General features: G+C 30.1%; 2 protein-coding genes across 12 annotated transcripts in view; one reads left to right on the top strand and one right to left on the bottom strand.

Moving 5' to 3' along the window:
• Positions 1 to 226: 226 nt before the first annotated feature.
• LOC107843403 (beta-fructofuranosidase, insoluble isoenzyme 1) lies at positions 227 to 4,460 on the top strand. Of its 2 annotated transcripts, XM_016687680.2 has the most exons (6): positions 236 to 441; positions 2,119 to 2,127; positions 2,229 to 3,247; positions 3,432 to 3,676; positions 3,853 to 3,949; positions 4,069 to 4,460. In XM_016687680.2, the coding sequence occupies exons 1-6, from the start codon at positions 252 to 254 to the stop codon at positions 4,243 to 4,245; spliced, it is 1,737 nt and encodes a 578-aa protein (XP_016543166.2). In that variant the 5' UTR covers positions 236 to 251; the 3' UTR covers positions 4,246 to 4,460. The 2 variants fall into 2 exon arrangements, with proteins under 2 accessions (XP_016543167.2, XP_016543166.2); XM_016687681.2 differs by lacking the exon at positions 2,119 to 2,127 and having other exon boundaries at positions 227 to 441.
• A 1,033-nt stretch (positions 4,461 to 5,493) lies between these two features.
• LOC107843402 (F-box protein SKIP24) overlaps positions 5,494 to 14,936 on the bottom strand; it is a 25,217-nt gene continuing 15,774 nt past the window's right edge. For 2 of the 10 annotated variants that reach the window (XM_016687677.2, XM_016687679.2), the window contains exons 2-7: positions 12,529 to 12,590; positions 9,089 to 9,390; positions 7,439 to 7,612; positions 6,946 to 7,108; positions 6,723 to 6,857; positions 5,494 to 6,169 (exon numbers count right to left, since the gene is read on the bottom strand). In XM_016687677.2, the coding sequence (XP_016543163.1) occupies positions 6,050 to 6,169; positions 6,723 to 6,857; positions 6,946 to 7,108; positions 7,439 to 7,612; positions 9,089 to 9,342 (846 nt within the window). In that variant the 5' untranslated portion in view covers positions 9,343 to 9,390; positions 12,529 to 12,590 and the 3' untranslated portion in view covers positions 5,494 to 6,049. Of the gene's footprint in view, positions 6,178 to 6,542; positions 6,858 to 6,945; positions 7,109 to 7,438; positions 7,613 to 9,088; positions 9,391 to 9,653; positions 9,961 to 12,528; positions 12,591 to 14,936 lie in introns of those variants that run through there. The other 8 variants (XM_016687675.2, XM_047398603.1, XM_047398599.1 and 5 more) reach the window with 8 other exon arrangements.

The following is a 14,936-nucleotide window of genomic DNA, read 5'->3' as shown; positions in this document are numbered from 1 at the left end:
TTTATCAGATATAACGTATTTACATATAATATGCTAATGTGATTAATTTATAAATGTAAAAAAAGGATAAACATTTCTGATAAGATAAAGATTAGTTGGAAAATCAAAGAGATATGGATTAATATATTATTGTTGGAAGGTGAGTAATTGCAGGTGTGGTAATTTTTAAGTAAATTTTATTTTCTCACTATAAATATTTTCTCACCCTTTCCACTTCTCCATTCGTTTCTTTTCATCAAAATAGATTTTATATGCAAAAAATGGAGTTATTACGAAATTGTTCTCTTTGGGTTTTGCCCATTTTGTTTATGATTTTATGCAGCAATGGTGTTAATGCTTCACATCAAGTTTTCATGAGGCTACAATCATCAAGTGCATTTAGTGTAAGAAAAATTCATAGAACTGGTTACCATTTTCAACCTCCTAAACATTGGATTAATGGTATGTATTTCTCTCTAACGTTTTGATCTTTTTGTATTTATACGATGACATGCATATATTTTATGTGCATATAGTGGCATAAGCAAGATTGTGTGTTGGTTTATTCTCATAGATGTACTTTAGTTTGGAACAACTTAATAAATTTTTCTTGTGTCGATTTGTTGGTATGAAAATTTATTTTAGGGTTTGGGGCATAAATGGTTTTGATTGTCCATCTTATAATTTCCTCACTCTTTTCTCTTCATTTTTTTTAAACATGGTGTTACATGATTATTTTGTAGTCCAAAATGGTATTTTTTGGTATTTTTCTTTTAAAAAAATATTATTTTTTTTTGTAAGGTAGCAGTCTCTTTTAAGTTTTTTTTTATGTGTCGTATTAATATTTACTTTGTATTAGTTTTTGCTTTAGAAATTATATGTTCGTCTATATTTGTTTTTCTGAACAAATTATTTGAAATATTCCTTAGTAAATAAATCTAATTTGTAAATAAATCTAATTTGTAGTATATACTCATTCCTGTCTGGCTTTTATCTGTTGTTTATATTTTTGACATATTCCTTCAAAAAATTCCATGTATAATAGATGGGGTGTTTGACTAGATTATTGATACTATACAACTTTATAAAGATTAATCATTGATATATAAGTATTTTAGACCAAATTTATTTGACTGAAACGAAGATAATATGTACACAAGTAATTACCATGTCAAAATAGTTATTGCTTTTGTTATTATTCTTATCATTGTGATGGTCAAAAGAACAATTTTGATTGACCTACTATTCCCTTCCTCCATAAATAGTTAGAAACATTTTGACTTAACACATACCTAAGAAATATTTTGACTTGATGCATACCTTAAGAAACCATAAATAAAGGAGTGATCATTTTATCACTCTTTTAATAAATAAATTTTTTACTTTGAAAAATATGATGAGTGATGTATTGTATTTAATTTTAATATCAAGGCTAAAATGGATAAAAATAGGTAAATTATTTATTGATTTTATAAACATGATAAAATAGAAAAGTAAACAAGTAAAGATGAATAAAGAGAGTAATAACTTGAGATTTACTCATTAATGGACATAGATTACTATTGATGATCCGAGACGGTATTTAAATTAGATTGAATGTAGTACTCCCTAATTCATTAAGTGATTAAACATAACACAAATATTGTTATCCCACAGATCGTTAACCTAATTCATTAATGGAATTAATTACCTAGAAATTTCGTCCGTCTTTTAATTTGTGTATTAAAAGAAATGACCATATTGAAACAAGTTGAAAACTTATTTATACTCATATACTTTATAATGAAGTTTTTTGTTTAGATATTCTTTTGCTGATGTTAATAAAAATTATTACAGAGAATACAAAATATACCTAATATGAAAGTTTGATTTCAAAGAAATCTTGACCGTTATATAATAAGATTGTAATAGAGAAGTCAAACTCTTGAATAGACGTACATGTGCATCTTACTAAGCTTTGTTATTGGGTTCCATGTTTGTTATTTTTTGACATTTAATTAGACTAATATATTTTTTAAAAATTTCTTGACTTTACAATTTCTTTTCAATGTCATCGAAATGACTTTACTAATCATTTTCCAATTATTCTTTTCTTTTATGGTCTTGTTTCGGATAATGCTTCCAAACAACAAACAATAGATCCCAATGGTAAGCTCGAGTTTTCTACTTCATATCTTTCACTATGATTTAGCAAAAATGTCATAATCATTTACCTTAATCTATGGTTGCCTTTTTCTTTTTTTCAATAGGTCCAATGTATTACAATGGAATTTATCACCTATTCTACCAGTACAATCCAAAAGGATCAGTATGGGGTAATATTGTTTGGGCTCATGCAGCATCTACAGACTTAGTTAATTGGATCCGTTTAGAGCATGCAATTTATCCATCCAAAGTGTTTGACAAATATGGTACGTGGTCAGGGTCAGCCACTATTCTTCATAATAAGCCTGTTATTCTCTACACCGGAATAATAGACGCTAATAATACTCAAGTGCAGAACTATGCTATACCCGCCGACTTGTCTGACCCATTACTTCGTAAGTGGATCAAGCCCGACAATAATCCATTAGTAGTCGCTGATAAGAGCATCAACAAGACCCAATTCCGTGACCCAACAACAGCTTGGTTGGGCCGAGATGGACTTTGGAGAATATTGGTTGGTAGTGTTAGAAGACGTAGAGGAGTAGCAATATTGTATAGGAGTAGGGACTTCATGAAATGGATCAAAGCAAAACATCCACTTCATACATCAGCCAAAACTGGAAATTGGGAATGTCCTGATTTTTTTCCAGTATCAACGAATCATACAGAAGGTTTGGACACATCATTTGACGGCGAGAATGTTAAACATGTCCTTAAAGTTAGTCTTGATGTTACTAGATTTGAGTACTACACAATTGGTACCTATCACACAAAAAAGGATAGGTACATTCCGGATGATGGAATGACTGATGGATGGAAGGGATTGAGATTAGATTATGGCAATTTTTATGCATCAAAGACTTTCTATGACCCTCTCAAGAATCGAAGAGTTCTGTGGGGATGGACCAACGAATCAGATGTTGTTCCAACAGATGCTAAGAAGAAAGGTTGGGCTGGAATTCAGGCTATTCCTCGCAAATTGTGGCTTGATCCTAGTGGTAGGCACTTGGTTCAATGGCCTATTGAAGAATTAGAAATCCTGAGAAAGCAAAAGGTCGAGCTAAGAAATCACAACTTGGACAAGGGAGAAATGGTTGAAGTTCAAGGAATCACAGCTGCACAGGTTTGAATTTATTTGGTTTACAAAATAATGTATTTTCTTGTGTGAAATTGTTATGGCAGAATATTACATCATTCGTATTAACATGTGTCTCTTTTCCAAATTAGCTGGATGTTTAATGCTCCAAACTAATCTTTTGTATGAAATTATTGTGTCAAGACAACGTTGGGTGTTAATCTAATGGCAGGCCGACGTTGAAGTGACATTTTCTTTCTCAAGTTTGAAAAATGCAGAAGAATTTGATCCTAGTTGGGCTGATCTTTATGCCCAAGATGTATGTGCTATGAGGGGTTCAACAGTTCAAGGTGGACTTGGGCCATTTGGGCTTCTAACATTGACTTCTGAAAACTTTGAAGAGTACACACCCGTCTTCTTTAGAGTGTTCAAGGCCCAAGATAAATACAAAGTTCTCATGTGCTCCGATGCTTCAAGGCAAGTTTTCTCACTCTATAGACATCTATAAGTTCTATACATCGTCCAAATAGTTTTTAACATGATTATATAACTTGGTAAAATATTAAAAATAACTTGGTACAATCTTAAAAGTACCTTGGTACAATACATAACAAGTGAACTGACTTAAAAAAAAAAATTTTTTTTGGCGACAGGTCATCCGTTAGAAATAATATTAAAATATACAAACCATCATTTGCTGGATTTGTTGATGTAGATCTATCAGACAAAAAACTGTCTCTAAGGAGTTTGGTAAGCTTTCTTTGATGCTTAGTTTTTCGATAAAAATGTACTTACAACTCAAATTTTCCTTCTTCTTTTTTCTTTTCTTGTGTGGCATTGACAACTCGCCAATCTTTTTCTTTTTGAAGATTGATCATTCAGTAGTAGAAAGCTTTGGTGCTGGTGGAAAAACATGTATTACATCAAGAGTCTATCCAGCATTAGCCATCTTCGATGAAGCACATTTATATGCTTTCAACAATGGCACTGAGACTATCACAATTGAGACTCTTAATGCTTGGAGCATGAATAAACCCGAGAGATGATCTAAGATGTTTAGAGAAGGGAAAAAAATGTTGTCTTTTCACTCTTTGTTCTATTTCTATTTTAACCCTTTTTCCTTGAAGAAAATTTGTATAGATTTGCTGCTTCTTGCAATGCTGGATTAGGATGCTATTGGTATTACAATTCAGTTATGTTTTCTATTAAAGCTGAATATTTGCTGTTTGGTATTATATAGAATGGAACGATCTTTTGCTAATTTGAGGCAGGCTTATATATTGTATGATTTATATGGTTATTACTCATCTTCATTTCTAATTTCACATATATTGCATTTCAATATTATTACAAAATCAGGGAGAAAAAGTTCACACGAATTAGTGCAATTAGGAGAAGTAGGTAATTTGAAAAATGTCCAATTCACTTTGAACTTGTGAAATGGCTTTGTTAGACTGTACATATTGGCTGAACGCGCATATTTATTAGTCATGCAATACGTTCCATTATACTCTCTCACAAGGGGAGTTTTTAAAAGAGTTTAATGTACACATATTTACTTGAAAGTTCAATGTAGTCACTTGTTTCCGATAGAGCTCGGCTCCAAAGAAATTTGGGAATTGATAGTTTCCATTGCTTCAAGTAAAGAAGACGACTAATTACAATATGATCAGTATATATCTAAATCTGACCAACTGCCTATTGGATCCCATATGTGACTTGAGAGGCATTTTATTGCCTGTGACTTTTGCATGCGTTGCTACTCGTATTTGATGTTTACACAAAGTTAAATAATTTAACTTTAATTTAAATTACTTTGCAACAAAAAAATTACTAGTTGATCATCTGACAAAACGAGTGATATGTCCCCCAATTCCTTGATTATTTTCTTAAACTAGCCCCATTTATTTTTGCTTAGAGAGGACTTCGGCCAAACAGGACTCTAATTTAATAATGAACAAGAACAACAAACCCCTTTTGTTCTGTTCTGTTCCGACTATCACATTATTATTTTGTATTTCTTTGTTCTTGCTGCTCTTATTTTTGAGTCTTTTTCTAAACTGGTTGGATATGCATTGTGTTGAGCTGAGGGTCCATCGAAAGCAACCTAACAAGGTAGAGCTAAGGTCTACGTACACACTATCCTCACCAAACCCCACTTAACGAAATTACATTGTGTATGTTGTTTCTCTTTTCTGGAATTTTGGATTGGGAGGGATGTGTAGTTGTGTACCATAACATCAGAGGAACTAAGCAGCATGAGCAATCAAGGCGAAGCAAGAATCAGTTGGGTATCTCAGTAAGGCAAAGCAGGAATTGATCCAACTGATCCCCAGTATACCAGATCCATACATTTAAACATGCATCTTTACCGACACATGAATAAAATTTATCAAAAAATTTTCTTATGCGCTACCATACAATTGACACAACTTGGACTCAAATAGTTGCCTGGGTTAGACAAGTGGAAATTGTGAACCCAAAATATTTTAGAAACACAAATGCAATCTCACCAATTGTGTGAGGCATCGTCGAATCATATAACTAGTGTCAGTTGTGCGAGACACCAAAGTAAGATTTGTCGACCCACACGTCCAACTGATATTCAACGTAGCCATAGAGTTCCTACTATTGCACAACATTCATTTTGCTCTTTTTTTGGGACTCCGAGGAATAATCCTCCATTTTGTTGACACGCTTTCCCCAACGGATACCGACTCCGTGGTTCTTGGAACCAAACAAGCATAAAGACAAGCGAACACTGTCCAGATTTTTGCACACCCTTGGCTCTCCCATATTCTGCTATATTTTCAATAATCAACAGGAATACAGCAACTGCAATATTGGTTCCTAACATGGAGCTTGGATGGAGATGCAAATAGGCTGAATATTATCAATGTCGCCCATTTGAACCAATGTGAAGCTTCCTCGACCATGAATAAAACATCCAATTCGGTGGTGGATCAACTCCTAGTTTCCTTAAGAGAAATTCAACAAATTTAAGGAATCACATATTTGCAAATGAGATGATAAAATATAGTAAAAGGATACATAGGCTATCAAATTGATAGTTACCAATAACAATCACCAAGAAAGAAAAAAAAAAAAAAAGAGGGAGGGGAGGGAGGAGGTATAAAAGGACTACCCTGAACTAACAATAACATTTGCATGGTTATAGAAACTTCTCATTAAGCGTAAAGTGTGGAAGATTCTTTTTTTTTTAAGAGTGAAATAACAATTAAGAAGTTTTGAAGTTAATTGTTTCCAAAAATAGAATGTGCCTTTCTTTTTTGGAAGACATTAATAGGGAAATAGTGTCAAACAAATTGAAAAGAAGACGTACTTAATATCCAATAAGATTTTGTATCAGTGTAAAATAAAGTCGGCAATCTAGAATAGACACTCCCACAACATTACATAGCATTCTTGCAATCCCAACTCATGTAACAAGCACTTACTTTCCTGAAAAATAACAATTCAAATTGCATGAGAAGAGTAGAAAGCATTAGAACTTTACACTTACGGTGTTCTTAAATCTTTTCCTTCTCATGTCATGTTCATCAATCGGGCTGACAGTTAAGTTAAATTCCCGCAAGGGGTGATATTGTACTGAAGCCAGCTTTTCCTTTGTTGTCTGCATCCTCTTTTTTTCAACTCTCTGCAATAATATAAAGGAAAAGATCATAATGCAGTTCATCAATTAGATGAATGACACATTATTCTCCACAAAACAAATGTAAACTTACAAGAGCATTCTCTAAACCTTGAAGTTGCTGTTTGCAAAGCTTGAGCTCCATCTCAATGGCACGGATACGATCATCAATAGGTATGTTGCATTGCTCAACCATCTGCTTCTGCTTACCCCGGACAATCTCCGGCTGCCAAACATTTAGTGCAACTTTGGCTTGCCTGATGGAAGCAAATCAATTGGAAAGTCAAACATCAGCTGCATCATTTTACAATATATTTACTAACGCAATGTAGCAACGTTTACAAACAACCGTGCATGTAGTACTGTTTTAATGTACTGCTCTTGTATATAACATTGTTTTCTACACCAATTGGAATTTCATACACATGTAGTACATCATCTCCTAATTATATTTTCACTTATGAGATTTTCAAAAGCGAGCAACCTGCTTTTATAAAGGCCAGATTCCAAACCCCATACTGTATGTATAATTGAAGAAACAATAACACTGGGTAACGTTATAAGAATAGACTTTTGTCCATCACTACCTGATCTGACGCAAATTTACCATCTCAGAAACAGCGTTCTTCATTTTTTCTTTTTCCTCTGCACATTGATGTTCCATCGCCCCAATCCTCCTAGAATGCTCATTAATTTCGCTCTGAATTCTTAAAACAGCCCTTCTATGAGCCAAAAGCTTCTGTTCTCGAACTTTTTCGTATCTAGTTGATATTAATAACCAATTAATTCTCCCATCAAAAGATTTACCAGAGAAGATAACATTAAAAAGAAGACAAGATGATATGGCTAAAATGCAGCGAAAATATAAGAACAGAAGACATACAAGTGTGGTATCTCGTATCTTTGAATATTACACATATTATTTGCAAATAATGATAGAGTATTTCACATCAATGTTTACTTTCCAATTTTTTTCTATTTCAATTTCAACTTGAAATAGAGAATTTGAAGCCAAGAACAGGTTTAATGAATATTTCAATGAAATTGCACTCACAAAATTTTAAGTTTTTTCCAAGTGAAGTTCATTCAAAACACAAACGAACAAATACTCATTTCTCATTTTCAATTTCAAATACTAGCTTTTTTCAACTACAACAAAATACTGCATTCTTTTGAGTTTAGATGAATTATTTGGAGTTATTAAAATCATCCTAGCCTTCGCGAAAGCTCAATGCTTGTTCGGTTCATGTTGTATCCACCTCGGCAGAATTGACATAATTTCTAGCCTTTACTAATTAAAAGGCACCTAAATCAACTACAATATTCAACTTTCGTTTGAACTTCTAGAGACTAATAAACTACTTTCTCAAGAAGATAACAATATTCTTGAGTTGATTTCTCATATAGTCACTCAACTAATTAATCATTATCTCAGAAAGTCATTTTCTTTGTCGAATCAAATTGGAATATTAAAAAAATGACTTCTTGAGAAAATAGTTATTAATTGAGTGACCATCAACTCCAGTATCCTTTCCGCTGACCTCGCAGTTGATAAACTAATTAGAATTTTCATCCATCATAAGCCAAGTCTAAGATTGTCATGTGATGTAGTACACTAAAAACAGCATAGACATATACAATAAAACAAAGAGCGAACAGTGAAAAGCACACCTAAAGTATCTCGGTTTTTTGAGTTCCAAAATTGAACTATCACGTGCTTAAGTTTCCTTCATAAACTATCATCAACTATTTATTAAAACACACGTCTAACTATTAATTGTTCACTTTTTTTAACCGGAAAGTTCAGGTATAAAACTCAAACAATTAATAGTTGATTTGTGTTTTGATAAATAGTTGGTGATAGTTCAGGTAGGAAACTCGCGCACGTGAAAATTCAGGTATGAAATTCAAAAAAAAAAAAAAACAGATAATTTAGGTATATTTTGATAAATAGCTTATGATAGTTAGATAAGAAACTCACGCATGTTGAGGTATGAAACTCAAAAAACTAGGATCCTTCAGGTGTATTTTTGTAAATAGTTGGTGATAGCTCAGGCAGAAAAATCACGAACCTCATATTTCATTATGAAACTCAAAATTGGTGATAGTTAGGTAGGCAACTCAGCACCTGATAGTTTAGTTAGGAAAATCAAAAACTCGAGATACTTACTCTAGGTGTATTTTCAACCATTAACTTTAAAACAAAAACTATTTTTTGAGTAGAAGTGTATAAATACCTAATTTTGTAGAGCGATTTGTTGGAAATCGAAGAAGAAGATGAAGGAAGTTGGTTAATATGATATTGTGGGAAATCAGCAGAGAACAAAGAGGACCACAGAGAATCATCGTGGGAGAGTCGATTGAGTAGCTTGCAGGTAATAGAGAGACAACAAAGATCTTTGTAGTTGAAGTTTGAGGATTCAATTCCGATTTCAAATATTCGTCTCCATAGCTCCTCCGGCAAAGCTGAATACGAGTACGCCGGCAACATGTTCAACAAATCCAACCCGGTTTCTGTATTACGTGAAATTCGGCTTTTCTGGAAGATTGAGATTGTAGATAAATTTAACAAGGGAAACAACAACCGGAGAAAGTAAATGTAAGTGTGAATTTATTTATAGCTACATATCAATCGTTCCTTACTTGGCAACACCTGTTCAATACTTTATTACTCACTCCATTCGATTTTACTTTGTCATTCTTGACGTGACACATTTATTTTATCATATTAATTTATATTTAATAATAGACATTTGAAAAATATTTGAGGAATAAGAGCTGTAAAAGAGAAAAGATAGCCACCTGAGGAGTTTCCATGAACAGATTGCAGCTCACATATAAGCTGTAAAATAAGAGCTGCAGTGAATGGACGGAGGTGATGATGAAGTTGAAGTAATAAAGCTTAGCTTACCAGGGTCATCTTCAACCTATAAACTAGCCCAAATCGAGATACAGAGAATGGAAGGATCGTACTTTCCTTTTTCAAAGACCAGAAAATATCCTACCTGTGTCCTTTCCTTTCTCAAGTTTGTTCTTTGTTGGACCGGGTCCGGATTTGGTCTATACATATTTCTTACTTCAAAAAAATCAAAAAATTACATATTTCTTACTTCAAAAAATTAACAGTTTCATACCAACTGTTCATAATTATCTAAGATAACAATTTGTATTTTATATTTTAAATACGTTTTGCTACTAAAAATATATATACAATAAAAATATATTGTGTTTCTTTCACTTAAATCAGTTGATTTAAACTAGCATATCTCTTCTCCAAATCAAACTCAAGTTAAAGATTATTATCTCCATCACTTCAAAATTTTAAAATAAAGTATCATTATTATTTTTCTTTCTTTCACTCTCTTATATCTCTTACAACAACAACAACAGCAAATCCAGTATATTCCTATATACTGGGGTTTGAGAAGGATAAGATATACGCAGTTCATACCACTACCTCCGGAGAAATAGAAAGATTGTTTCCGATAAACCCCGGTTCAAGACAAGGAATAATAATCAAATTCGTAATAAAAAATGAAACAAGATGACATGACATAAATACGATACCCACAAAGAATAGTACACAGAGACTAGTAAACAAGTTCGTAATAAAACATGAAACAAGGTGGCATAACAAGAAAAATACACCCACCAAGTAAACTCTATCCTAACGATCCAAACTAACACTAGTCTTCTATCCTAATTTGAGTCCTCCAGATCTTCCTATCTAAGGTCATGTCCTCAGTAAGTTGTAACAGTTCTTATATCTCTTACATTTTTCTTATTAATTTATTTTCACCTTTTTTAAAAATAAATAAATACTAATAAGAAAAATATAAGAGATATAAGAGCTGTTACAGCTTACTGAGGACATGAGTCTAAATAGAAAGATCTGAAGGACGCGAATTAGGAAAGAAGGCTAGTGCCAGTTTGAGTCGTTAGGTAGGGTTTTACTTGGTGGGTATATTTTTCTTGTTATGCCACCTTATTTCATGCTTTATTATGAACTTATTTACTAGTCATTGTGAACTATTCCTTGTGGGTGTCGTATTTATGTCATATCATCTTATTTATTTTTTTCACCTTTTTTTAAATTATTTTATTTTAATTTATTTTTTATTTTTTTCTTTCCACTTTATTTTCTCTCTTCTATTTCTCTTTTTTTTTTCATTTTTCATTTTTTTTATTTAGTTTTTTCTTTTTCATTTTTTTTCTTTTTCTTATTTTGATTTTTTTTTTTCCATTCTAGTTTTACACTTCTATTTGTAGCTTCTATTTCTCTTTTTTTCACTTTTTTTTTTGAATATTTCTATATCGTTTTTTTCTTTTTCTATTTTTATTTTTATTCATTTTTATTCTTCTATCTCTAGCTTTTATTTTCTTTCTATTTTTTTTGTAAAAAAAAAAATTCTTTCTCATTTTTTTTTTGGGTTCTATTTTATGACTCATATGTATATATACACATATAGGATACAAATCTCTATAACAAAAGGGCAACTATATACATATACATATAGATAATAAAAAAACACACGATACATATCTTAAACAGTAAAAAATACAAATAAATACATATGTTACCCTCTAAAATGACATAGAACAGTTTAAAGACAAATTCAACACCGTACAAAAATGCATATGGACATGTAGTAGTAAACAAAATATAAATACATACACATGCACCCAAAAAATTTATAATACATTTGTGACATAATACACCTACCTAATTGCGCTTGAACTACACATTTTTTTTCTTTATATAGACACCACAAATATTCTTATGACAACAAATCTTGTACTACTCCTTTGATAACATTGCATTAATACGTTTTTCAATATCATTGACTGTGTGACATCCTATATATGATGCAAACTTTGAAAGTACTCTTGCCATGAATATATGATCACTCAGTACCTATAGAACTAAAAAATGACATAAATCTATATTACATGTACTTTTTATAAAAAAAAAATACAAAATACATAATATGCATGTTTTCTTTTTACATAATACATATTACATTACAAAAAAATACATATAGCTCTGCATATGTATTTACAGAATACATGCCTGATCCATATGTATATTACCGTATAAAAAATATAAAATATGACTCTGATATGTATTTACGAAATACATATCAAATTCATATTAAACCGTAACAAATATAACTATACTATATATCTTTATATGTATTTGCGAAATATGAAGGTGACACATATAAAATAATAAAATATAAATGCATATCTTAAACAGTAATAATTACAACTATATACATATACATATAACTAAATCAAAAAATACATAATACATATCATGAACATTAAAATATACTAAAATATATATATATTATCCTCCAAAAAATATATATCAGCATAACCATATGTATATAAAAAATACATATACTGCACATGACCTATAAGCTAATACAAATACAAATACAAATACTTCTTCACTAAACTAAGAACATGCCACGTGGAATTCAAAAACTTCAAATGCATAGAATAACATTTCAAATTGCATGTTCAACAGGTTAAAAGTAAGCTTCAAACTAGTTCCAGATTTAATAATGGTGTATATAGTTGATTTCTTTTCAATCTATATTTGACAGTCTAGATCTTTCTTAATCTTCAATTGTTTCATTTGAAAAAAAAATACAACAATAATGAAACTTACCGGACGACGAGGAAGACAAACGATTAGCGGCAACCGGCGGAACTCAGAGCAGCTGGCGGAGACTGTAAAAAACGTATATTTTTAATATGGTAATAATTTTAAACTCAAATCTACAAACCTGATGGAGCACAATATTTATCTACAATATGAGAAAAATATGCACAATTTGAAAAAAAAAATAAAAATGGTGATATTGGAGAGAGGTAAACTGATAGAGTGAAAAAAGGATATGATTAAATTGAAGAGAGATAAAATAATGGAGTAAAAATAGGAAAGAAAAAGCAAAATACGCGTGTGTAGAGTTAATGGGCCAAAAAAAGATGCTACTTTTGTTATAAAATATAATTTTGTGAAAGTATTGTTATTTCTTATAATAATGGCTTAAGTTTGTCACTTTCTATAATTTTTTCTTTCTTCTTTCTTTAGTTCAATAAATTAGGCCCAATTGGGTCTTTTATTAAAATATAAAAAAAAAAAAAGTAATTAATACTAAGGATAAAATATGAATTTTTTTAATATTTTTTTGATTTGTCAAGAATAAAAATAAAAATAAAAATTCAATTAGAAAAATAGTGATAAGTAAAAAAGTGAACGGAGATAGTATAAAGGTAAATAAATCCTTATTTGTTCAGAATATATTTATATTAAATTTGTTTAAATTATAATTAATTATGAGCAAGTGATAATTCGATATATTCAAATACACGTTTTGTGTTGTAAAATATGAGCAAAATATATAGACAAGAGATACAAGAGATAATGCTTTCTTGTTTCTTTTGTATTGTAGTATATTTTTCCCCAGACATGAAGAATACTATATTAATAAGGTACAGATATTTTAAAACGTTCATTAATATAACATCCATAGAATTGAATGGATTCACAACATTATAATGGATGCCATTGTGCATCTATTAGTAGGATGTAAATAATTAGTACAATATATTTTTATTTTTTGTAACAAGGTTAATTCAAAAGTATTCTTATTTTTATTTGCGGTCAGTTCTTTTAAATAAAATAATTCTATTTTTCATTTCATTTAATTAAAAGCATCAATTTTTTCCCTCAAAGATCTTTTTATGCTAATCAAATAATTTTAAAATGACCAATTTATAATGAGGGCCTTTTGGATAGAAAATCAATGGAAAGATATTTTTTTTTTTAATACTTTAAGAACATTTTAGACTTTTTTACTTGAAGCAAATAATTCTTTGTAACTGCATATGTTGGGGGTTGTAATTTTGACTACTAATTTTTGTTTGAATTCTTTGATTTTCTCAAAAAAATTGTAGATTTATCTTAGTTTTTTTTTGTTTTTTTAAAAATGATTGAAATAATTTATGTGGCTTTTGGGAGACAGAGTTTCCAAACAACATTTTTTCGTTTAAAGTGCTAGTTATGACAAATGTTAGATCGATTACTTTAGTAGAACAATAAGTAAAAAAGTTCATTCAAACCTTATATTTCGCTGGTCACAGCTTTTGGATACCACACGAATCTTGTTGCTACTAATAGTTCCGTCAGATTTTTTTTTTTTCGCTAGTACTAGGGCTGGCAATTGCAGTTCATATTTGTGAAAAAAAAATTCATTTAATCTATATTTATTAAATTGGATCACTCATATTTTAAATGGATAAATATGAACATCAACTCATTTTAAAAACTCATATAAATATGGACAAAATGAGAAAAATATGGTACCCATTTAAATACAAAAATCATCCACCTATACTTAAAATTTCAAAAAAAAAATCTTTTCTAGTTTTTTTTTTCTTTTTTTCTTTAATTTACTTTTTTGCTTTTTCATTTTTTACTCGTTTCTTATAATTTCTTTTTTTTTCTTTCTCATTTTTTCATCTATTTTTTTTTCTTTTTTCTTTGTATTCTTTTTCGTTTTTCCCTTTTTCATTCTTATTTGATCATTCATATTCGTTTGATACCTACATGAGTTAATTAGTTTAAGCTTCTAGTTATTCCATTTAGCCTATACAATTTATAGCATCTCTTATTAATTAAATATAATTCATAGTCTCACTCCTTTATTATTATTATTTTTTTTTCTATCTTTTATTTCTCTTTCTTTTTCAATTTTTTTTGTTTTTTTCTTTCTTTCTTTTTTCCTTTAATCTACTTTTTTTTCTTTTTCATTTTTTTATTTTTTTCTACTTATTTTTTACTCGTTTCATACACTTTTTTTTCTTCTATTTCATCAATTTTTTTTCTTTTTCAATTTTTTTTCTTTTTTCTTCGCATTCTTTTTTTTTTTTGTATTTTTGTTTTCCTCTTTTTCATTCTTGATTCGTCATTTTTTTCTTCTTTTATATTTTTTTCCTCATCTTGTTTTTCATTGCAATTTATATTTTTTTTAAAAAAATTACTTTAAATTTATTTGTATCATACTATATATT

The sequence above is a fragment of the Capsicum annuum genome, chromosome 10 (assembly GCF_002878395.1).
Source record: "Capsicum annuum cultivar UCD-10X-F1 chromosome 10, UCD10Xv1.1, whole genome shotgun sequence".
Lineage (NCBI taxonomy): Eukaryota > Viridiplantae > Streptophyta > Magnoliopsida > Solanales > Solanaceae > Capsicum > Capsicum annuum.
This window is presented reverse-complemented; position numbering and strand designations above follow the sequence as displayed.